The 23,064-nt window shown below is 53.6% G+C and overlaps 10 protein-coding genes across 10 annotated transcripts; 5 read left to right on the plus strand and 5 right to left on the minus strand.

Annotated features, from left to right (window-relative positions):
- Positions 1 to 292: 292 nt before the first annotated feature.
- On the plus strand, positions 293 to 2,672 carry BKA58DRAFT_72836 (uncharacterized protein). The gene is made up of 3 exons (XM_046175814.1): positions 293 to 974; positions 1,024 to 1,567; positions 1,619 to 2,672. Exons 1-3 carry the CDS (start codon positions 615 to 617, stop codon positions 2,491 to 2,493), a joined length of 1,779 nt encoding a protein of 592 aa, XP_046019861.1. The 5' UTR covers positions 293 to 614; the 3' UTR covers positions 2,494 to 2,672.
- A 798-nt stretch (positions 2,673 to 3,470) lies between these two features.
- Positions 3,471 to 4,437, minus strand: BKA58DRAFT_349026 (uncharacterized protein). Its single transcript, XM_046168484.1, has 5 exons — positions 4,266 to 4,437; positions 4,173 to 4,205; positions 4,049 to 4,118; positions 3,804 to 3,920; positions 3,471 to 3,749 (listed from the first exon to the last, which is right to left on the minus strand). Exons 1-5 carry the CDS (start codon positions 4,317 to 4,319, stop codon positions 3,559 to 3,561), a joined length of 465 nt encoding a protein of 154 aa, XP_046019862.1. The 5' UTR covers positions 4,320 to 4,437; the 3' UTR covers positions 3,471 to 3,558.
- A 351-nt stretch (positions 4,438 to 4,788) lies between these two features.
- On the minus strand, positions 4,789 to 5,487 carry BKA58DRAFT_473942 (uncharacterized protein; the record flags this gene model as incomplete). The annotated part of the gene is made up of 4 exons (XM_046175326.1): positions 4,789 to 5,161; positions 5,218 to 5,296; positions 5,349 to 5,381; positions 5,434 to 5,487. The coding sequence occupies 4 exons, from the start codon at positions 5,485 to 5,487 to the stop codon at positions 4,818 to 4,820; spliced, it is 510 nt and encodes a 169-aa protein (XP_046019863.1). The 3' UTR covers positions 4,789 to 4,817.
- Positions 5,488 to 5,724: 237 nt separating this feature from the next.
- On the minus strand, positions 5,725 to 10,196 carry BKA58DRAFT_395332 (uncharacterized protein). The gene is made up of 3 exons (XM_046171280.1): positions 9,953 to 10,196; positions 9,862 to 9,901; positions 5,725 to 9,771 (listed from the first exon to the last, which is right to left on the minus strand). Exons 1-3 carry the CDS (start codon positions 10,030 to 10,032, stop codon positions 5,881 to 5,883), a joined length of 4,011 nt encoding a protein of 1,336 aa, XP_046019864.1. The 5' UTR covers positions 10,033 to 10,196; the 3' UTR covers positions 5,725 to 5,880.
- A 273-nt stretch (positions 10,197 to 10,469) lies between these two features.
- Positions 10,470 to 11,483, plus strand: BKA58DRAFT_326812 (heterokaryon incompatibility protein-domain-containing protein; the record flags this gene model as incomplete). Its single annotated transcript, XM_046168081.1, has 1 exon — positions 10,470 to 11,483. A coding segment is annotated over one exon (1,014 nt), but the record flags the coding sequence as incomplete, so codon positions are not given.
- Positions 11,484 to 12,330: 847 nt separating this feature from the next.
- BKA58DRAFT_72882 (esterase/lipase/thioesterase) lies at positions 12,331 to 14,131 on the minus strand. The gene is made up of 4 exons (XM_046175815.1): positions 13,729 to 14,131; positions 13,453 to 13,664; positions 13,113 to 13,296; positions 12,331 to 13,037 (listed from the first exon to the last, which is right to left on the minus strand). Exons 1-4 carry the CDS (start codon positions 13,852 to 13,854, stop codon positions 12,555 to 12,557), a joined length of 1,005 nt encoding a protein of 334 aa, XP_046019866.1. The 5' UTR covers positions 13,855 to 14,131; the 3' UTR covers positions 12,331 to 12,554.
- A 177-nt stretch (positions 14,132 to 14,308) lies between these two features.
- Positions 14,309 to 16,063, minus strand: BKA58DRAFT_395336 (uncharacterized protein). The gene is made up of 2 exons (XM_046171281.1): positions 15,418 to 16,063; positions 14,309 to 15,370 (listed from the first exon to the last, which is right to left on the minus strand). Exons 1-2 carry the CDS (start codon positions 15,807 to 15,809, stop codon positions 14,410 to 14,412), a joined length of 1,353 nt encoding a protein of 450 aa, XP_046019867.1. The 5' UTR covers positions 15,810 to 16,063; the 3' UTR covers positions 14,309 to 14,409.
- Positions 16,064 to 16,346: 283 nt separating this feature from the next.
- On the plus strand, positions 16,347 to 17,001 carry BKA58DRAFT_395338 (uncharacterized protein). Its single transcript, XM_046171282.1, has one exon. The coding sequence runs from the start codon at positions 16,537 to 16,539 to the stop codon at positions 16,795 to 16,797; it is 261 nt and encodes an 86-aa protein (XP_046019868.1). The 5' UTR covers positions 16,347 to 16,536; the 3' UTR covers positions 16,798 to 17,001.
- A 387-nt stretch (positions 17,002 to 17,388) lies between these two features.
- On the plus strand, positions 17,389 to 19,098 carry BKA58DRAFT_73073 (pheromone B alpha 2 receptor). The gene is made up of 2 exons (XM_046175816.1): positions 17,389 to 17,923; positions 17,975 to 19,098. Exons 1-2 carry the CDS (start codon positions 17,449 to 17,451, stop codon positions 19,060 to 19,062), a joined length of 1,563 nt encoding a protein of 520 aa, XP_046019869.1. The 5' UTR covers positions 17,389 to 17,448; the 3' UTR covers positions 19,063 to 19,098.
- A 1,287-nt stretch (positions 19,099 to 20,385) lies between these two features.
- BKA58DRAFT_371078 (meiosis-specific serine/threonine-protein kinase mek1) lies at positions 20,386 to 22,755 on the plus strand (the record flags this gene model as incomplete). Its single annotated transcript, XM_046169000.1, has 3 exons — positions 20,386 to 20,554; positions 20,602 to 20,671; positions 20,727 to 22,755. The coding sequence occupies exons 1-3, from the start codon at positions 20,497 to 20,499 to the stop codon at positions 22,753 to 22,755; spliced, it is 2,157 nt and encodes a 718-aa protein (XP_046019870.1). The 5' UTR covers positions 20,386 to 20,496.
- Between the last annotated feature and the right edge of the window lie 309 nt (positions 22,756 to 23,064).

Genomic DNA, 23,064 nt, shown 5'->3' on the forward strand with positions numbered 1-23,064 from the left:
GAACAAGCCGTATACACAACTTAATACCAAACATGAACTAGGTCAGAGGTGCTCGACGTGCAGCGGGAGATGGTTTACGATGGGCGTCAGCCAATCAAGATGACAAAGTCGATGACTCCTGACCTGGCCAGCCGTTCGCTCAGCGCGAGACTATTGAAACATCTGGCTGTCGTCGTGGTGCACGTGTGCAGCCGTCTCCCCGCGCCGTTAGTGGGTGTCAGGTCGACTTTTGCTTCTAAGCGGCGGGCATCGTCGTCGTATCCAGCCAGCCTACGCATCCACGTCGCGTGTTAGCGATATTGAACCCCTCTGACGTCTGCTAGCCTGTTGTTCGCGTCCCACCGAAAAGTGCGGCTCGAAAGGGGACGACTGCGCTGGGTCCGCCGGGCATCCCTGATTATTACCATCGCCAGCCAACCCTCGACCACGCAAGCTCGAGCTCACGCCGACCCCTTTTCTCCTCCGATCCGACCTGGACCTGTTTGCGACGGTCGCCTTCCGCTCATTTCACGACATTACGAGCTTGGACCACGTGCTACTCCTACCTCCGCTGTTAATTTTCTTGCTCTCGCACCCCAAACACCGCCCCGGCCCTCCCTCCCAGCACACATATAATGTACTCGTCGGCGTACGACCAGTCGACGTCGCGCTCGCCCATTGCCCAACGGAACCAGCCCCACTCTGGCACCCTGCACCGCATGCCCTCTCGCCAGTTCGACGCCTACCAACAGGTCCAGCAGCCCAACACCATGTACGCGCAAGACGACCACCAGCGCCAGTACGACCAGCCGCGCAACTACGAGCGCCTCAATCAGACCATGCACGCCGGCGCCTACGGCTACGACATGGGCGCGCCCCAGGGCTGGAACACCAATGCCTTTTCGCAGAACCAAGGCCTGGGCTCGCTCGGGGGCGCCCAGGCTGCCCGCATCAAGTCGCAGCAGCGCGGAGGAGGGCGAAGCGCACTGCCATCAGTAAGAACACACTGTCCACGTTTGGCTCGCATCGATACTGACCCTGTAGGGATGGATGGACCAGCAGCCCCAAGGTCTGCCTAGCTTTGCCCTGGGCAACAACAACCTCAGCGCCATGCAGAACACGAGCTACGGCCACGACGTCGACGAAGAGCTCATCCCCACCGCCATCGTCATCAAGAACATCCCCTTTGCCGTTAAGAAGGAGCAGCTCGTCTCCCTCATGACGGAACTGCGCCTACCCCTGCCCTATGCCTTCAACTACCACTTCGACAACGGCGTCTTCAGGGGTCTGGCCTTTGCCAACTTCACAACCGCCGAGGAGACGGCGGCCGTTATCGAGTCGATGAACCACTTTGAACTCAACGGCCGGAAGTTGCGTGTCGAGTACAAGAAGATGCTGCCATTGGCCGAACGGGAGCGTATTGAGCGAGAGAAGCGTGAACGTCGTGGACAGCTCGAGGAGCAGCACCGGCCCCTCGGCGGCGGTCTGCAATCACAGGCTTCGTTTGGCTCCCTTGCCTCGCACATGCCAGCTACATCGCCTTCGCCTGTTTCGGCCATGCGAAGTGGATCGGCATCAAAGACTGTTGGTATGTTTGCGGACAGGTTATATGACGGGAACATTGCTAATGACTATTTAGATGTCGACCTGAACGACCCCCAAGTGCTCCAATTCTACACGCAGTTGCTTTTGTTCAAGGAGACCAAGGAGCGCGACAGCATGACCTTCCCCCCGAATCTGGCGCCTCTCCAACGCCGCACCGTCCACACTCTAGCTCATCAGCTAGGCCTCGCGCATGTGTCCAAGGGCACCGGCGAACAGCGACAGGTGCACATTTTCAAGGTCCACGACAACCAGGGCCTCAGCCCTCCGATGCCACAGATGCCTAGCAACCACATGGAGCAGCCTCGCCGCAACCTCAACCGCGCAGCGACCACCGACTTCAGCGATGTGCGCGCCGAGGGTGGATTCTACAACGCCTTCAACAGGCAGCCATCAGGTCTTCTCGGATTCCCCGATTCGCCCGGCGGCCTGAACGCAGTGCCCAACCTCCGCGGCGCCAAGTCCTACGCTGACCTCCGCTCCTACACGCCTTCGCCCGCGCCCTCAACCGCCAGCCACCCCATCGGCCGCCCAGGCGGCATCTCGCTCGAAGGACTCGGCTACAGCGGAAGTTCCACCAACCCCAACGGCACCCCCACGACGGGCTCAATGTCGCAACGTGACGACAGCCTGCTAGAGCGCGAAATGAACCGAATGCAACTTAGCTCCGGCTACCCGCAAAACAGCAGCCCGCGTGCTCTGCGCCAAATGACGTCTTGGGACGCCCCTGGCCCTATTGGCGGCCACCGCTCTTTCAGCACAAACTACGATGACCGCCCGTCGCGCCAACCCCGTGGACCTCTGCCCGAACGCGGACAAGGCTTCGGACGCCCCCGCCAGAATGGCCATCAGAATCGCAACAGCGATGAGCTGTCGAGTCAATCCAACGTCGAAATCCTCGTAGGCCAATAGCTTTAATACGCAACGAAAATGAATGTCGACGCACGTATCCTCACTCCTTTTACCCACACGCAAACGAAAACGTGCGATGGCGCCCTGACCCGACCCCCAATGAACGACCACGAACGTCCCTTAACGGCCCTCGCTACTACACACGCCAAACAAACACCCTGGATTGAACCTTTACGATGCATACGAAGAATGATGCTACGAAACGGTAGAGATTAAGACATTAGTATAACAAGAGATCCAGAACTTTCCCGTGCGGGCCCACTGCCCAAATATTTCCACCCTCCAATCCATTCATTCATCCGTTCCAAGACCTGGCATTTTGGGGGTTTTGCAAAGCAAAAAGCATATTTTTCAATCATGAACATATGGGATCATGTCGTTGTAGTTTGTTGTTATTTAGTTTTCGCCCTTTTTCTTGTCTGTCGTTTCTCTTGGTTTTTCGATTCGCGGTTTCTTATTACTATAGTCCTTTGGATAGTGCTGGTGCTCCCAGGTGGTGCGGCAGATGATTGTAATGGAAGGTGTGCAATTTTTTGAGTTGATTTGAATCTTGACGGTATTGTTTTGCTTATAGGTGTCCTGATTCCATGTCTCACATTTTATGTTATGAATCCGGGTGACTGTCGAAGTATGACATGTTAACTCCGAGCGTGACTTCCATCTGAGCGAACATGACAAGTTTACGGATTTAGGAAGTTGGTTTCTATGCCCCAGTCCTGCAGTACAACACTTGTCGAGCAACACCTCAATCCGTCTTTTCTTCACGCATCATAACGAAGTTGACTCATTCGTCTAAGCACACCAACAGCATACTCATCACCAAACGCAATAGTATCATGTCATCGAAGTGTGGTTTTCTTGCTCAGGGTAGACGATCAAGGCAGCGTGCTCAGCGCATTTCCACCGCGCGTCAAGCAGTATCCCCCGTCTACTAAAGCCGATGTACTACCGTCCGACCACCAATGTTCCACTAAACTTTCGACTTCTGATATCTGATACAGAATGCATATGCAACGAAAGCAGAACCATTGGTCTCTCAAGAAAGACAAGAAGAGAAAACATGACCTAGATCATGTCCTCAATCTCCTCGTCGAGAACCTCTTCCTTGACACCAACACTCTCACGCTTTTCACCACCGCCAGACGAAATATACTCCTCTTCAACATCCTCCTTCTTCGCCTTGGGCTTCCTGCCGCGCGGTTTCTTGGTTGGTGTAGCCAACTCGTCCTCCTCCTCACCATCTGCGCCATCGACAGCTTCAGCGCTCCTCTTCTTGCTACCGGGTGTCTTGCGCGGCGTAGCAGCTCCACCACCTTTCTTCAAGACAGCGCCGCCATCAGGAAGCGTCCAGCCGTATTCGTCGAAAAGCTTGCGTTGCTCGACGCGGAATCGGGAGACTTTAATTTTTACGCCGTTGAGGTTTGTTCCTGCAGTGTGTTAATGGGATGGGGTGGTTTGGAGGGAAGATCGGAGGGGGTAGGTGTGGATGTGGATATGGATGTGGGTGATGGGTATGCGGGTGTGGGTGTGAAGGACAAAGAGAGGAGAGACGTACCTGGGAAGACACTAACAAGACGCTCGTAGTCTTCGCCCGTGAGGTAGCGGCCTTGGGTCAGGATGAGGAGCTGGTTTGGTTGTGTCAGTTCAAGGCTCAGCATGGGTAGGAAATGGCCGCCTACCTTGTTTGCGTTTTCAAGTGTCCAGCGGAATGCCTTGTCATGCATGTTAGTTCAGACCGCTGCAAGGTGATCAGCGGGAATTGAGTAACGTACACCGCCTTCGGCCTCGCCGCCCTCAGCTGCCGCGACCTTCTTCTTAGGGGGCATCACTCTTGCAGTTGTTTCGTGTGAAGTGGGAATGGAATTGGGTTGTTGGGTTTGTGTGGGCTGGTAGATGGCATAAGAGAGTGGCAGCGTGGTCAAGGAAAAAGAGAGCAGAGAGGAGAAGATATGGGGGAGCCCTTCAACTAGACGTTGAAAAGTGCGGGACTGAGAATAGTGAGAGTGAGATTCAATCTAGATCCGTGCAGACTGATTCACTTCAAGCTCACCTTCGCCTTGCGCATACACACGGAGAAGATGGAAACCACAGAAGACGGATTTGGGAGATGGCATTTTTTAGGCGGATCAAATCCCGCAGATAGTGTAGAGTGCATCTATGCTACTATGTTGCCCATGTACGAGGCAGTGCCGGCTCAGAAGTTTCGTATCATGAGGAATCAGTATAGCTCATCATGCGCTCCTATGCTTGACATCTCAGTAGTCCAGAGACTCAGAACTCCTCGCCAAGCAACGCCTCCAGCAAGCATTCAGTCAACGGTCATATCAGACTCGAAAGCCCTTGGAGAGACAAGAGCTCAGGTCCTCGTCAGACTCAATATCACCAAGCCCATCATCCTCCTCGACCTCCTTCTTAACAAACTCCTCCTTCGGCTTGCGGGCACGCGGCTTCTTAGTAGGCGACTCCATCTCTCCAGCTACCTCAGCATCCCCACCCTCCTCACCCTTCTCACCACCCGCACCCCTCTTCTTAGGCGACTTGTTCGGAGTCTTCCTAGGAGTCTTCTCTGCGCCACTAGGCAGAGGCCAATCCAGCTGCTCACAAAGCGCACGCTGCTCCTTACGCATCTTGATGAACCGCTGGCGGATAGCGTCCCAGTTAGTGCCAGCTAATGAGTCGTACGTTAGTATCACAGATAATGGGGAGTGGGGAGTGGAAACTTACCAGGACCAGGGAAGGCGCCGACCATCTTGTAGTAGTCGTCTTTGGTGAGGGTGCCGCGGTTCATGGCTAGCAGGAGAAGCTGAGGGTGTGGTTAGTAAGGCGTGAGGATGGGAATGAGGGTATGGGCTTACTGTGCGCTCGTTCTCGGGGGTCCAGCAGAATTTCTGGGAGGGCTTTAGTAGGCGTGTGTATGTGAGTGACTATTGTGGTACTTACGCCGTCGCCGCCAATGTCGGCACCATCCTCAGTAACCTTCTTCTTGGGTGGCATATTGGTTGTTGAAGACGGGTTTGCCTCTGAGGACGGCTGAAAGTGATGTGTATTGAGTTCCGTGCGAAGCGTCCGATAGAAGAACGTTGGGTGGCGATGTAGAGAAAGAGACAGAAGGTTGTGAGAGAAAGTAGTTAAGATAAGCCACTGGGCGACGAGGAGAAGTGAAAGTGAGATACCGCGCCTTCACTGTGATTTCAGGCAGAGAAGCATCTCCGCAAGAACAGCACGACGCACGAAGAATAAGAGTTCTATATTTCAGCCAGGTCAAGCACACTTAACAACAAAATCCCATAATATTTTACTTGTCTATCCAGACCCCAGTCCCAATATATACACACACATCCCCCCGAACCTTCCCACCTCCTCAATACCATCCACCCCAAAACTAACTCACATCCTCATCCCCTCCGCAATAACCTTATACTCCTTCCTCTTCTTCTGCATGCCCACGCCCCCAAACCTAACCTTCGCCACGCCAATCCACTTGCTCAATCCGGGAAACAGCATATTCTCGCCCACATACGCCGCCGCGAAGTTCCCAAGTCCCAACGCCAAGATAAAAACCTTAAAAGGAGTATCCAAGAACGTCAGTTCCATGGCTGACATAACCCAGGCCGCGGGGTCAAACAGCATGTACAGTGTAATGGCGAGGGTAACGAAGATGGTGGTAATGAAAGGGAGGTTGCGACCCATGGGTTCGCGGTAAGGTTTCCCTACGCTGAGGACGACGGCGGAGAAAATGTATTGGAAGCAACTTGTTAGGAAGAGTGCAGTGTTCTGGCTGTTGAGACTGTTGCTGTGGTTGGGGTCCAGGACCGGGGGCATGTACCATTCCTGTTTCTGGACGTAGTGGAAGGCGATGAATTGGACGAGGATGCATAGGACCATTTGGCCCAACAGAGGCGTAAGCACCTTTCTTGACACGAGATTGGCAGTGGGCCGTTTGCGGCTGAGGATCGGGTAGGCGCCGGACCAGCCCATGAAAATCGCGATGGGCAGGATGAGCAGCAGGTCGATGAAAAGGAATTGGAAGTCGCCGAGGTTACTCGCGCTGGCGTAGAGGAACGATACGGAGCAGAATTGGATGGCGCTGTAGAGGGACATGTATTTGAAACAGCTGAAGCTCGTGACGAGGGCGGCGCGACCTTCTTTGATGACTTGCGGAACGCAGGAGATGTCGAATTGGCGGGATGTAAAGGGCGCGGCAACCGAGGCTTCGGCTTCGGAGAGGGAAATACCTACGTCGGCTGCTTTGAGGGCACCGCAGTCGTTGGCGCCGTCACCGCAGAAGCCGACGCAGTAGTCGATGGATTGAAGCTTCTCGACGAGTTCGTGCTTTTCATCGGGGGACATGCGGGCGAAGACTTGGCCGCAGACGAGCATTTCGCGGAGGATGAATTCGGACGCGAAGTCGACGATCCAGCGGAAGACGTCGCCGCTGACGGCTAAGCTGTAGTTGCGGAGGTTGGAGATGTCGTAGGGGAGGGATACGTCGGCTTCGGGTGGCGGTGGCAGGGGCTTGAGCGTGTTGTCGTCAAGCTTGAAGACGGGGTCGTCCACACTTTCCCAGCTGAGCTTTGACAGCGCTGTCCGGGAGTCACCCTCCTCGAAGTGGGGTACGAAGCAGTGCGCCGTCTTGTTAATGAGACCACACTCGCGAGCCACGCTGATAGCAGTGAGGATGTTGTCACCAGTGCACATAACCTTGCGAATGTTGGCACGTTCGAGCTCTTCGATGACAGGGGCCGTGCTGTCCTTGAGCTTGTTCTCGAAGATGATGAAACCGACAAAGTCCAGGTCACTCTCTGCTTCCTCACGCTTCATCTTTTGGGTCTTGAGCCAGTTGAGCTTGGGGATCGATTTGGTGGCGCAGGCGATGACACGGAATCCACGATGAGTGTAGAAGGCCAGGAGTTCCTCGTAGTCGGTAGGGAAGCTGTCAGGTCGGCAGATCTCTTTCATGACTTCGGGTGCACCCTTGACGTATACTTGTCCGCTCTTGGAACCAAATTGTCGAACAATGACACTAGCTCTTCGTAGCTGTGAGACGAATTCGAAGGCCTTGAGTACGCCAAGTTCGACTTGCTTCCTGTTTGCTTCATCTTCAACATCGTCGACATCATATTCGCGGCCTGGTGGCGGTCGGGCAACAGATGGCGAAAGCTTCTGCTCGGGGTCGTCATCACCAGCATTGCCAGCCTTTTGTTCTCCTTCTTCGTAGCTCCAGCCGGTAAAGTCGAACATCTTGACATCGAGCGGGTCACCAACTAGCTCATCATCGATTTTGCGGAGTGAGTGACAAGTAGCCATGGTGTACAGAATCGTCTTGTGTGCAAGGTATTCAACAGTGGGGTCGCGGTCATGCTGGGACGCGGGCAGGATGTCATAAGCATCTGGAAGCAGCTCACTAAATCTGTTCCTTGGTCGCTCGACTACGCGGACTCCAAGAACATCAAGACCTTCCTCGGTAAGGGTTCCGGTCTTGTCAAAGCAGACGACATCCAGCTTGCCACCTACGTTGACTCGCTGTGGACTGATGCAGAAGATTTGCTTTTGCTTTAATCGCGAGAGGGCGAAGCTAGTTCCGATGGTGAGTGTAGCCGGAAGCGCAGGAGGAACGACGATGGTGATCAGGTCGAGAGCTCGCACAACGATCAAATGCCACGCTAGACCTAGATGAACAAAGTTGATGAAAGACGCGACGAAGCCAATCATCGCAATGAATGCCATGACGGAGATGTACCGGAAGGAGTCGCGGTAGAACTTGAATCCAGATGGCTTTGGGAAGAGCATCGAACGGACCAATGCGCCCTTGGTCGTGTTAAACCCAGTGCGGACTACCATGGCCAATGCAGCGGCTTCGTCATCGACGTGGTCCTCATGTGGTCTGCGAGCGCGAATGATCTTGGTTCCACTGAACAGCATGTGTCGTGCGACTTCGGGATGAACAGCCGATGCGCTAAGGTCTAGGAGGTCTAGAGCGTGGTTCGACATAGGGACCTTGGAAACAGGGATCGACTCGCCAGTGAGCATACTCTCGTTGACAATGCAGTCTCCGGAGAGCAACAGACTGTCGCAGGGGAACAGAGCAAGGGAGGGATCGGTGACTTCGTAGACATCTCCAGGTACAAGCTCCGCAGAGTCGATGTGGGTCCAGAAACCGCTGCGCAATACGCGAACTTCGCATTCGAACTTTGAAACCTCGCGCAGTCTCTTCATCGAAGCCTTGGTCTCGATAAGTGTTGTGACGATACTGACGGCGGAGATGATAAAGATGGCGCAGGCATAGTAATAGTACTCGTCCATGGACCAGAGGATTAGACTAGCAATCTGGAAGACGTAAAAGGGATGGAAGACCTCATCGACTAGGAGCTGGCCAATGGTCTTCTCGGCGATATCGATGACGTTCTTTCCAAAGACCAGCTCGCGGTAGTCGCGCTCATCGTTGTCAAGACCCTCGCGGAGGGCGGAGACTTCGGTCCAGGTGGGATCTGTCCAGGTGTTTGCGAGGACGAACTTGTCCTTGATGGGGTGGTATACGAAGCGGATGTAGCGGTAGTCCAGGCACCTAAGCTCGCCGATGAGCGGGTCATCTTCCTCATCCCATTCCCGTGGCCGTCCCTTTTCAGGGTCGCCGAAGACAGTCGAAAGCGACCGTCCGTAGGTTTGCTTGCTAACGTGCTGCACCGCAAACTCGCCCCATTGGTTCTCTGTGACTATCCAGTCACACTCCTTCAGCGGTGAGCTCTTTCCCGTTATCGCAACCCTCCATCTTGGTAGCCATCTGAATAGGAGCCAGCCGAGACCCAAAGTCGCGAAACACAGGAGCGCATACAGCGCATAGCCAATGGGGGATGTTCTGAAGCCGGCGATGACAATGGTAAGGTCCTCGGTCATGATGTAGATCTTCTGGTTGGACCTGCGCCCTCTCCAGTCAATGCCTGAGCCTGCGCTGCCTGTCGAAGAGTGTCTGCGCAACAGCGGGCGCTCGGATGACTTCCTGCTGCCACTCGACTTCCGCCGCGATGGTGACGGGGAATGCGACGACTGCGACGATATCCCCGCCTCGAGGTCCTCCAACTCCGACACAGTATAGCCGTTGTTGTACGTGCTCTCGCCATCCTCCAAAATCGCGCTATCCTCATCCTCACCCTCTGAATCCTGCTCTTCATCGTAGAATGCGAAACTCGTCAAACTGGCGCTCGAATCGGCGCGCGACCGGCGGTGGTGGAATCCAGACACGCTCGTGGGGACGCTCTCGCTCATGGGGCCGGAGAAGACCTGGATTGTTGGCGTCAGCTGCTGGCCAGGCTTCCTTCCACGGGGATTGTAGGCAGGACGGGAAGGAGGCATGGGGCCGAGTTCGAATACCTCATCTTGCGCCATCTCGACATCTTCCATGAAGCTTGCCCTGGTGCCGTGAATTAGTCGCGCCCAACGCTGAGCTGGCCGTCACACGTACTCGCTCAAGTGGGAGCCACGGCGGTACATGGCGCTCATCCGGCGCGGCCGCCGCCTCTCGGGGCTCTCGTCGTCTGCCATGGCGACGTTTGGTGTTGCGAATGGTGGGCTATTGGGCCATGGTAAGCTTGTGCGACACGAAGTTTTCTTGTCGCGTCGCCTTGGGCCTGCGAGATAGGCCGTGCGGTGTATGACGTTTGAGCTAGTCAGGGATCAACCTCCGTTCAGGGTGCTTTCATCCCGACATCGACACCTTCAACACCACGAACGGTGAATATGTCTGCCGTAATGAACAAAGTGTATGCGGTGGGTATGTCAATGGCGAGTCGCTAACCACTTTATCATGCCGCCATGGGAACTGCGCACCAATGTGGTGATTGGCTCAGCTACACCGTTTACTCAGCCTCGCACCATGCACGTCGTCTGTAAGCCCAGCTGCAGCCTGCGCAACTATCTCTCCTACCACATGACTTCCATTCGCGTCTCTTCTTGTACCGTTGTATTTGGAACGCGGATTCATGGCTCTCTCCTGTGAACCCCGCGTCCGCCGACACTCATATGCAGCACTCGAGGGCCCAGAGCACATCAGGCTTCTGGTGCTGCATCCAGCTTTGTCGAAAGACGCACCTCTACGAGTTGACTTTGTTTCATCAACACTCGAGAATCTCGAAGGCCGATACGACGCCATTTCATATACATGGAGTCAACCTATCCTATCCTTCGCTCTACTCTTGGACGACGGCACGCAGGTGTGCGTGACGGAAAACCTTGACGGCGCGCTACGGTATTTGCGTTACAACGACCGCGACCGACTCCTCTGGGCGGATGCCGCGTGCATCAATCAACTCGATAATGCAGAAAAGGCAGTGCAAATCCCTCTCATGGTCGACATTTTCCGTGGTGCTCAAAGAGTAATGGCTTGGCTCGATCCGGGTGGAGACACCACGGTCGAGCAAACAGGTATGCGGATAATTGAGCGTCTGTCCCGGACGTCAAAGCAGCGATACATAATATGGGCAAGGGGTTACAGAGAAGTCACCCGTTTCATCAATCTGCCTTGGTTCAACAGACTCTGGATAGTACAAGAAGTCGTCTTCAGTTCAGAAGTCTGCTTGATTTGTGGTGACACAGAGATTGCCTTTCCTCGCTTTATTGCCGCGCTATCTTTTGTTCAAGAGGAGCTTGGCCTTTTGAATGACGATGACAGGGCAAGAGTGGATGCTATTGTCAAGATCGGGAGACTCTGGAGCCGCCGTTCGCTTTTCCCTACCCAATTGTTAGGGGCTCCGCTATCGCCGAGTCGCTCTGACATTGACAGTAACGACATCACAAATCTGGTCGAGAAGTTTGCGTTGTATGCATGCACAGATCCACGAGATCGAGTGTTTGCTCTATTTAGTATGGCAGCCAATATCCAACCAGCCGGCTATGTCTCCGATATTCTCCCCTCTTCGGCATCACAAGAACAGGGCGCGGTTTCTATAAGCATAGATTATTCGCTAGATGTACTTGAAACATACAAGGCATTTGCGATCAGCTGCTGGAGAGAAAGACATACGCATGCGGACATGTGGAAGGCTTTGTTTTTGCGTCAGCACTCATCTCCACCGGACGATTGGCCTTCTTGGGTGCCAGACTGGCGGGTTGTACCGAAAAAGACCCTTGTCGTCAACGAGGGTGACTTTGACCTTGACTGCCGAGTTACCAGTGTCACGGGAAGCGGAATTCGCGTAGAGACTGGCAGGGACAGACGTTTACTGGATGAGGACAACATGCAGCCTTATACCGTCAGATCAAAGGTTCCAAGGGAATCTATCGATTCTGGAGTCTCGTATGAGTCACAACTCCTTCAGCTTTGTAACATTGTCAATGAATCGGAGACAACACGAGATTCCGACCCTTCCACTGACTTGATGGAGCCCATATCCTGGGTGTTGGAAACCACGCAATTTCCAGATTTACTGTACAAGATAATTCGAAGGAGCATGCTTCGCCTCGGCCATGACTCCGACTCCGACTCCTCTCAACCTGAGAATCTCGACAATGGGGATCTCTTGCACAATCTCATTGAGTACTTTTGGCCGGGAACAACAGAATTCGGAGGACAGCGTCCGGGGTACAGGCCAAAGTGGGCATCTGCCAATCGGCAGGACCATATCCGTGAGTCAGATCAAGCCTCAAAAGATACTGCAAAACTGTTCGTATTCCATGACCCAGGTACTCAGGCAAACTCCATAGGTTACAGCAATGTATCACCTGAGGTTGGTGATCACATCGTACCTGTGGGAAAAGTGATCAAAGGCTGTCCGTATCAGGGACTAATGGCGGCGATAATACTCCGCCCAGCTGATACATTGAAAGGGTCTATCGACAAGACCCCGGCCTATCGCTTTGTTGGCACCGGCCGTATATATGATCCGACCCATGTCCTGGTGGATACATTAAAACCGGACGGTCAGCTGACCGCAAAAGATATCATGCCTTATCTATCCAATTACGGGTGTACATATGTCTACGATGAGTTCGATTTGGTGTAGAACCTTTCTGGAGGGCATCCGCCAAGTACGTCTTCTCGGCACATCCTACCTTACTAACCTACCCTCTCAAACCCCCATCTTCGCCCTAACAAACGCCTCAGTATCATCAAGCACCTCCTGAACCGCCCTAATAGTCCCAGGCGGAAACCCAATAAACCCATGCGGCGCGCCCCTATAAATCTTCACCACACTCTCACACCCCCACATCCCCCACTTCGCCCCCATTAACACACTATCATCCAACAACGGGTCTTCACTGCCGCACGTAAACAGCGCAGGCGGCAACTTCATGCCCCGTAGGTCCTGCCAAAAGGGCGATATCGACGGGTCGCGGCGCTCGGCTTCCGTGGTGTTGGGGAGTAAGGCGTCGATGTAGGATTTCATGACGTCGTAGTCGATTACCAGGTGCGATTCGTGGTGGAGTACGTGCGGCAGGAAGGAGGACATATCGTAACAGCCGAAGTGGAGGAGCAGGCCGCGGAAGGAGAAGGATGGGAGGGTTTTCAACAGGTGAAAGGCGACAAGACAGGCGAGGTGGCCGCCTGCAGACTGGGGGGATTGTTAGTATGTGCGTTGGGGTTGGAGAAGAGGGGGAAGCAGGGAAGGATGGTTGGATGGACATACCTCACCACCCGTAAACATCAACTCCCCACCAAAAACCTCAGGGCCGTTCTTCACAAGCCATTCCGCAGCGTCGTAGCAATCTTCTGCGCCAGCAGGCCATGGGTCTTCGGGTGCGAGACGGTACCCGATTGATACGACTGTTACTTCGAAGTGGTCGGCCATGTACTTTAGATACGGGTCTTGACTATTGTTCAAGTCAGCCTCAATCCCAATCTCAATCTCCTTTCTCCTTTCTTTTCAATCTCTCAATGTCTCCAAACATCCCCCATGTTTCATCGTGCGGAATCGTTTCACGCAAAGTTACGGTTCACACAGTGAATAAAGAGGAAAACGCACTTACTAAGCCTCACTCATCAACACCCACCCCCCACCATGAATATGCATATGAATGCCCCTACTTACCCCTCCGCTCGGCTTGAAAACGCGGTACGGAATCTCCCTTCCGGCGTCTCGAGATGGGAGAGAACCGTTGAAACCTTCGGGTAAGACGACGGGTTTGGGCAAGGGGGTTTTGCCTTCCCAGCGCATTTGGCGGTACGCTGCTGCGCCGACCTGGGGGAACGTAGTGAGCAGGGGCGTCAGGAGGATGATTGGGAAGGGAGAGAAGAAGACATACCTCATACCACCTTGGTCCATCCGCCCAAATCTTAATCAACTTCTCGTTGAACTCCAGCGTCTGCTTGTCGATACCATCGCGATCGAACTTCGAGGCGTCGACTGTGACGTCTGACTTCGGATACATAGTTTGTAGTTTCCTATTGCTTTCCCTGCTCTTTACCCAACTGAATACTCGGGAGTCGCGAAACGTCTTCCTCACAACCAATGTCTAAAGGATAGGGGATCTGGAAAGAAAACGCAGGATGATCGAAATACATCAAAGAAGTAGAGAAGCTAATAAGGCATGCGATTACTACGTTACATCCCCATCGGCCGTACTCCCTCGTCTTCCTTCCCTAGCTGCCAGCTATCAAAGTGGGGGCGGGGTACGCCTACCACGAAGGCCAGGCTAAGTACAAAGAGTGCTTAGTGTCGGACCTCGTGGTTGGTGTACGCGCGAGTATTATCTCCGAAGGCGCGTGAGAGGGCTCTGTACCTGCATTTTCGGGTTACTCGTTCGGATGAGGCCGGATGGAGTGCGGTTGCGATGGGCCTGTTGGATGGATGATGCCGGTATCGGCGCTGTCCTCACAGCAATGTTGAACGTCATGCGATAACATATAACCCAGTTTTCACGCAGATAGGGCAGAGCTGGAAAGGTGAAGAAGGTGTTATTAAAGTATTAATAGGACTATGTAGACTACCGCACAGGTTTCGATTGCATCCGACTCGTTGTCATACCCGTATGCCCATTTACCTGCCCTCCCTTCACCCTCCGTTTTGCCTGCCGCTCATCCCGGACAAAAAGCGATTTAGCTACTGAGACTGCGATCGCTGCTGTGCGGAAGGGATACATGGCGATGTCCCAAGTCATCTGCAGCATGTAGCTAATGGTACCGGCAATCCAGCTCAGCGTCATAGCAATCACACCTGGCCGCTGACCGGTTCTAGCAGCCGCGGCAGCCAGGGCAAGTGTGTCTCCCAATCTAGCTTCAAGATCTTGGAAGCGAGCTTCGATCTGTAGGGATTGCGCCATGTGACGTTTCTCGTAGCGCCTAACTGCGCGGTTCAAGGCGTCGAGTTGGAGTTGGGTTGTTTGGCGGACTTCGGCGCTGAGCTTTTCTACATCTACCTCGTTGTTGTTGGCGAGCGGAGGGCCATCGAGCCGTCCTTCTAGTTCCGCTATTCGCTGTGAGAGCTGTTGGGTGTCGGCTGATCGAACGGGCTCTCTTGGGGCTTCTCGGACGATGCGCTGCAAGTGGAGGATTCGCTCTGTTCGCATCTTGATGAGGCGGTTTACGGGGGGTATCTCGGCGATGAGGAGGAAGATGCTGAGGTTCGCGTCGGATACTATGCCTTCGGCGCGCATGAGCTGGCCTCGAATGGTGTGCATGAGGAGGGCGCCGAGTAGAGGACCTAGGAAGCAGCCGACAAATGCCAGCATCTCCGACCGCTTCAGTGCTTCACGAGCCTCCTTCTGCGCTCGCGAGATAGGCGCATCGGCCGTCGTGTTGTTGACCTTTGAGTCCTGCATCTCGCCCGCAGAGTCTTCTACAGCCTCTGTCACATCCTCTTCCTCCTCATGTATCGTGTCATCGTATGTCGCGTCATCCACGTCGTCGTTCAGGTATCGTCGTTGCTGTGCCTCGTGGTACCAGTCCCTGCGTCGCGTCAGCTGTGGATATCACTCATGCTTGCTGCAACTCACCAAGGCACCTTGACACTCCAGTGTAGGAACCATCCCGCCAATACCAAGATCAACACGTCTGTCGCGACATCTGCGCCGTTCTCTACCGTCAATCCAATGATGGCAGGGACCACGGCGGCGACCACAGGCAGCGCAATCCATCGTGACGGCTCGTCTGAAGATGCATGTCGGCCCATATCATTCTTCCCACCCGCTCTCAGAAGATTGTCGCTGGATGACCGCAAGGAATAGCGCGAGTCGGAGAGGTCGGAGACGAGGGAGCTGCGGCGTCGAGGGGCGGCTGTAGGTGGAGTAGAAGGTCGCGCACCCTCAGCAAAGGTGGCGGCGCGGTTCAGCATCCTCTGGCGAAGTTGAGGGTGGATGCTGGGACTGTCGGCGGGCGCACCGTCCATGGCGGAGTACCGGTTGAGGTTGAAGAAGCAACGTGAACGACGTCGTTGCCAATGATGCCTAGACGCCGCTTCAAGAAGGCGCGATGTAGTAGAGATGTGAGTCACCTGATCGCGATGGTTGCAGGCGCCGCGGAAGCATCGCTGAGGCTCTGGTGACGCTCACACGTACTAACTCGACGGTCGTGTGCCGTAGTGGAAGACGCCTCGGCGAGTCGTTAGTCTTACGTCATGTCTCGATGCGGTCAATTGTAGAGCTGTGACCCTCTCCGAGCTTCCTCACACATGCGCTATGGCCTAGCTTCCCACAGTTTGCAAGCGACTCACTGCGAACACCATCTCGACACCAACAGGTACCCTGTGCGCATCCCGCATTCACGGCCAGCCAGATCGTGACAACCATGCCACACGTGTCCAGGCTTCTCCTGCTGTGTAACCCAGCCTACACCATGACCGAGGAAACGACCAAGCGCTGCAAAGGCTTGCACATGCCTCATGGGCTATTCATCATTCAATCCATACAGAATCGCCACTTGTTGGTCCCTGGTGCTTCGTACTGGGATGCAGCTATCTGCCGTAGAGTGACCCATCGTCCCAACGCGCGCGTTCGGACTCCGATAATGTAACAGATGCACACCAAACTGGCAGGTAAACACCGGTTCCTAGATGCTCGAAGCGGCAGAGTAGAATAATCTGGCTAAACCCGCCACGTACAACCCGACCTGCAACCATGCCGCAGCTGCGGGGACTTAGCACCTCGTCTCCCATGATTCCCTCTCTGGTTGCGCTGCTACTTATCACAGACATGTCTCGTCTCTTTCTCTTTGGCTCTCTATTCAGAAGTCATCTTTTTCTATTCAAAACCAAATGCGGACAGCCCAAAGTCTCACTCCCATCACCGCAACCATACCACCGCAACCGAATATCACAGGTACTAGGCAACGCCCTGTCCATGCGACGGGTCAGCCCGTTTCAAAAAGACTGTGATTGACGTGGGCGAACGCGCCTGCAAACATGCTACCGTAGCGGCATACTCGTTTTCACCACTCAAGTGAAAGTAAGTCCTATTGAGCCTTATTGAAGCTTGAGACACGCGTCCGTTCTATTGAGGATTTCCATATACTCAGTATCGACAGGAGTGATGGGATTTTCGAGGCTACCTGCCGCTTGCCAGTTTCTTCATTTGCTTTTCTTTCTAATACAATTTTTCCTATATCTATACTCCTCGACACTGCCTGACACTATCCTGGAGATAACACAATCGACAGCTCGAGAACGTCCACTTGATCGAAATTTACATCCTTGAACTGGATTCAGGTCTACCAATTTGCAGCATCGAAGAAGATTGCCCATCGTCATTGATTGCTCCCTCCTCTTGACATCCGTCACCATGTCAATGACATCTGCTGCTATGTCAATGACATCTGCTGCTATGTCAATGACATCTACTGCTATGTCATTGACATCTGCTACTATGTCAACCAAGACACACTCCTACGAACCTAGCTGGACTGGCGATGCGGCAGGGACCTATGAATACAACACAGAAATCACCATGGAGCAAATGAACGCGCCCATCTCCACACAGGCAATCCTCTTCATCACCCTCGCCTTTCCAGCATTTCTCCTCTGCGTTGCACCAATGATTTGGCATTTCCGCCAAACCAACATCGCAGCCGGGTCACTGATCTTATGGATTGTCCTACACAACCTCTTCAACTGCATCAACCCGCTCATCTGGCCTCGCGACAACCTAACCGAATGGTGGGACGGTCGTATCTTGTGCGACATTCAGATCCGGCTCCAGGTCGGCAGCTATGTGGGATTGACCGCCTCATTGGCCCTGGTATTACGCAAGCTCGCCCACGTTATGGATACACGCAACATGACAGTGTCGACCAGCCATAAGAGCAAAGTCAAAGCGAAGATCTGGGAAGTCTTTTGGTGTTGGGGCGTGCCGTTGTTCTTGATGGGCATTTACTACGTTACCCAGTACAATCGCTACGCAATCATCGGTATTGCGGGTTGTTGGTCTGTCCACGATGCTTCATGGCCTAGCATGGTCATTAGTTTCATGTGGTCAGCCGTTGGCATTGTAATCGATTCCTACTGGGCATGCAAGTCTCATCTGCTTTCTTACTCAAATCACTCTACTAATTGAACAACAGCCCTACTCATTTACCGTCTCTACCGGTACCGACGCGAGTTCCATCGCCTTGTAGCAGCGCGCAACACCACATCCTCACGCTTCATCCGCCTCTTCCTGGTTAGCCTGATCGTCATATCCTTCTACCTCATTTACACCATCGTACTCCTTATACAAATGGCCGGGAGACTCACCGACAAGTACTCTTGGGATAGAGTCCACGATCCCGAGAGATGGAACACGATCACAAGGACGCCCTCGATGGGTCATATCAGTATCGAGAAGTGGGTCCAGATCGCCACGGGATACATTATCTTCCTCTTCCTCGGCACGGGAGTAGATGCAAATGCTCATTACAGACGAATATTGATCTCTATGGGAGCGGGCAAGATATGGCCGAGTCTATTACCCGGATCGGCCAACTGGAGGAGACCGACCAGTTTCTCCGCTCCTCATAGCTGGACATCATACTTTTCGAGCAGAGCAAAGAAGATGCTGTGTTTCGGTACTTCCGACTCTACAAGGTCGAGCTCGACAAGCACGGATTTCAAGAACGATACCTGGACCGCATCTACATACAACTCTGTGGCTCTCGACGCAGTCCCCCGCTTACACAGCGTCACAACGCAAGATACCTTGATCTCAAAGAAGAACGACCAAGACACGCCTTTGCAAAAGCACAACCAGTCCACCTCCCCTTCTCTATCAGCATCCCCGACACCTCCCCGCCCCACATTCTTCACCCGCTACTTCACCCGCCCCTCTCTAAACGGGCCCATCCTCCACCTCTTCTCCTACCGCAACATCACCGAAATCAACTCCAAATCCTCCAATCCTTCCACCAAATCTACCAACCCTTCAACCACCACCGCCACCATCACCACTGACACAAACCCAACCAAACCGCCCACCCCTACCCTCCCATCCGGCGTCCACACCCGCGCCTGGGCCGAAGACATCTCCTCCTCTCCCTCCTCCGCCGGGATTACGAACGAGGCACACAGTCACGGAAGGAGCGTTCATGTCGTACGCGAAGTGCATCAGCAGCGGGATAAGAAGCGAGGGGGTGAATTTGAGAGGGTAGATAGGGAGATGAGGGATTGGGCTTGATGTGCGTCTTGGGTTGGTCGGCATGACGAGCATGATATGGGAGGGTAAAGTAGGGCAATGAAGTTGGGGGTTTTTTGGGGTGGATGTGGGTGTAAGGAGGGGTTTTACGACATCTTAGCTGGATTTGTTTCTTTCTCTTCGTTTCTTTTCTTGGGAGTAGTACTATGGAGTGGGAGTAATGGGGTTACATGGTTTGGAAACTCTGTAGACTCGAATGAATATATTGGTATCCTGTGTACGCGCTCGAACTTGGTCGCTGCTTCTACCTGTTCGTGTCCCGAAAGCGTCATAACAAGATGTGAATGGCCAGATATCATGGTCGTGAGTATCTTCGCTCCCGTCACCACCATGCGTCATTTTGGACTGTTTACAAATAGGGCAACGTCTGGCCTTCCAAGTTTGACCGCGAGCACCGAACATCAATACGGCGGGACCTCGAGTGCTTTGTCGGCTAAGCCATGATTCACACACATTGCATCATATCAAGGGTCCTCGCATCACGTCACATCAAGTTGCATCACGCACAAAGAGAGCAATATTGTCGTGAAGCATTTTTGATTCCGTATCGCATGTCCACATGGCGACGTATCAGTCAAAGGCAAGCCTCCACAAGAGGTAGCGAGCCGGTGTTAGAGTGACCGTCGTAATCGTGTTCAAGTAAACTCCCGAAGAACCCCAACGTGCCATTCAGGCCATTGACCAGCATTCCATACCATTCCTCAGTCCAGCACAGTCGTCACCTCCCGAAGTAATAGTTGAAAGCTCGCGTGCCGCAATCCGCCGTGTGACGTAGCTTTAGGGCCGAATCGCGCGGTGGAGTAGAGTGAGTTGCGAGCTGGCCGGAAGGTTGTGCGTAGAAAACGTGTCGTTCAGTGATCATTCTCGTTCAGAACTGAGGCGGGTGATGCTGAGATTGAGGGGCGAGACGTTTATTTGCTGCGAAGTTGTTAGACTCGAGAAAGCTGGCGGTGGTGATGTGGTAGAACTTACGAACGAGCCCTAGTCTTTCTTCTCTTGCGCTTGAGACGGCGAACGCGCTTCTTCCTCCATTTGGCTCTCATCTTGTCGGCTGGCTGTGATATGAGGTCAGCGGCTGCACTTGAGAGTGTAGAGTTGCCGGCGGCTGCAAGGACATTCAAAGAGCAACCATTGCACTCAATTGAGTATCGCGAGCGCCGCCATGGCTTGGAATATAGAACTTACATTGCTGTCGAGATGAGTGTCGTGAGTGTAGAACAAAGGTAGGAGCTCAGCGAGTCGAAATACCTAGGTGGGTGCGGGGCTCGCTTAGCTAGAACGGCTTAGCGCCCAGCCCTGAGGCAGGCGCCAAGCGTTCACGCGCACCGCGTCACCTGCCTTACGTCAAACCTCAGTCGCGTCATCACCAACATCATTCTAGAGCAGTGTTATCGGCAGCGGAGGGAGTATTGTACGATGGCGGGTGAAGCAGTGGCATGGCTGCAGATCAAGGTCGTGGGTGACAGTGCTTATGGTGAGTCGATGTCCTTCGATTCATGATCAACAGACTAACGCATGCAGGAACGCACGGAGGCAGGATCGAAGTGTGTGGGAACGAGCAGTTCAATCTTGGGAGGGATCCAGAGCTCTGGTTAGAGCACTGTCTTCCTCGCTCTGACAGGAGCTTGTTCTAATCCCCACTGTAGTCGTTACTCATGGGCTGATGACCTCACCATTTCAAGAAAGCACCTTCGCATCCATTGCATCCTCTACGAGCAAAACCCAATCGCGAAGATCGCACCATTCGTCTATGTAACCGATTTCTCTTCAAACGGCACTTGTCTCAAGAAAAGCAACTCGGAGTACACGGCGTCCCAAGACGCGGGCATCCTGATGGGTCCCAAGAGCACCTTCCTCTTAGAGGATGGGGATGAGATTCGCATATCAGAAACCGTCACCCTGATATACTGCTCGAATACGCCGGTAGAGCTTGTGAAGTTGACCGACATTCAGGAGCGAGAGAAGCTGACGTTCGCTTCACGCTATCTCCTCACCGGCCGCTTGCTCGGCGAAGGTGGTAACGGCAAAGTCCTTGTAGGCATCAATCAAGAGACACAGCGACAACTTGCGTGCAAAACCGTTCGACTAGACAACATGTATGACACCTTGGTGCTATCGAACTTACGCCTTCCTACCGGAAAGCGAGCGAAGCATCAGAAGTCAGTGAAACAACAACTGCCGACCAGGGTTACCAACTGCTTCCGTGAGTTTGACATCCTCAAAGACCTCAGCCACCCGAACATCATCACTATTGAAAAAGTATTTCGGAGTAACAATACCATCTACATCTTCGAAGAGCTCGTCACAGGCGGTGACTTATTCTCCTTCATTGAGTACAAGGAGGGCCGCATCGATAGTCTGCAGGCCGCGACTATCATCTATCAGATCTTGAAGGGGATCAAGTACCTTCACGACCAGGACATCGTACACCGAGATCTGAAGCCGGACAACATACTCATGTCGTCTCTCGAGGACAGCGCTCGCGTCGTCATCACCGACTTTGGCAGTGCGAGGTTTCTCCCAGGGAAGAGCAGCCAAAATCCAGCGAAAGCCAACAAGTACCAACGGATGTTCTCGCTCGTGGGTACCTTGGAGTACATGGCGCCTGAGATTAACCGGCGCAATAGAGCCATTCCAGCCGAGGACGGCTACTCAAGATCCGTCGACATGTGGTCCATTGGCACGATTGCAGCTACACTACTTACCGGAGACACAATTTTCATTGATCGCAGACACCCAGAGTACGACACGAACCCTAAAGCTGTGATCTTAGGTCTCGCAGCACTCTGTGACCTCAGTCATCTGGACGATCCACATCACCCACTATGGAGCAATGTCGGCGACCAACCGAAAGACTTCGTCAAGAATCTGCTCATTCTCAAGGAAAAAGAGCGAATGACAGCGTCGGAGGCTCTTACGCATGATTGGTTCTCCTCTTACCCCGAAAACCTTGAGGACATGTACGCGAACTCCATTACAGATTGGGGGCCTTGTGAAACAAGCCATGATCTTGTCGAGATGATTCCCAAGTCTATGGCGAACAGCGTCGCTGCAGGTCTGATCGGCGGAAGTCGGGTTTCAGCGATGACTTCACGCTATTTCGCTGTTCGCCAGCCTACAAACACGCTCCGGAAGCATTCGTCCCAGCGCTGGCGTGCAAACACCCCATTGCCGTCCATCATGCAAGACCATGAAGCAGCCCAGTTCGCTAGTCAGTTGCAGGCCCCATCATACGACAACAGCGATCCATCCAATCAGCACCAACAGCGTCATTCACTCTCGGCCACAAGCGCGACTGGAACAGGTATGTATCGTTCACGTGAAGATGCAGATGATGACACCGACGGCTCCGAAGCGAGCCTGAACGGTTTTACGAACAACTACTCACAGCAAGAACACTTCGAATATCTGCCGCCACCTCCAGAACATGAATACGTCCTGGTAGGCGAGACGCCCGTTGAGGTCTATCATCAACGACAATGGGCTGAGGATCAAGGCCATGATTCAATACTGGTATATGAGACGCAGCCTGAGTTCCTCCGCCAGCTTACCAACTCTTCCGGCGATGACGATGACCTAACGACGTACGATATGTGGGCTTATGATGACGCGCCAAGTGTGCGCAGTGCAACTCATGTCGCAGGAAAGCGCAGGAAGCTGTCTCACCACACTTGATGATCTCATCTTTTTGGGTTTTAACTAATCTACAGCGCCACTGACGATACCGTAAGGCAGCCATGAGTATATAATATGATGTAGCTTTCTTAGCTCTAGTATTAAAGGATTCTCGTCATCAGGACGCACTTCCTCTGAGCCGCCTAGCGCGATCTGGTCTGTGCACTAACTAGCTGTGACCGCGAGTACTTCGTGCAACCCGATTGCCAGGCATGATCGCAAAGCTATTGTGCACAATAGCAACACCCCATGTATAATTAATCTTGCGTGAATGAGAATTTGTTGAAAGCAGCTTGATGATTACCGCTA

Source organism: Alternaria rosae, assembly GCF_020736505.1.
Source record: "Alternaria rosae strain MPI-PUGE-AT-0040 chromosome Unknown BKA58scaffold_15, whole genome shotgun sequence".
Lineage (NCBI taxonomy): Eukaryota > Fungi > Ascomycota > Dothideomycetes > Pleosporales > Pleosporaceae > Alternaria > Alternaria rosae.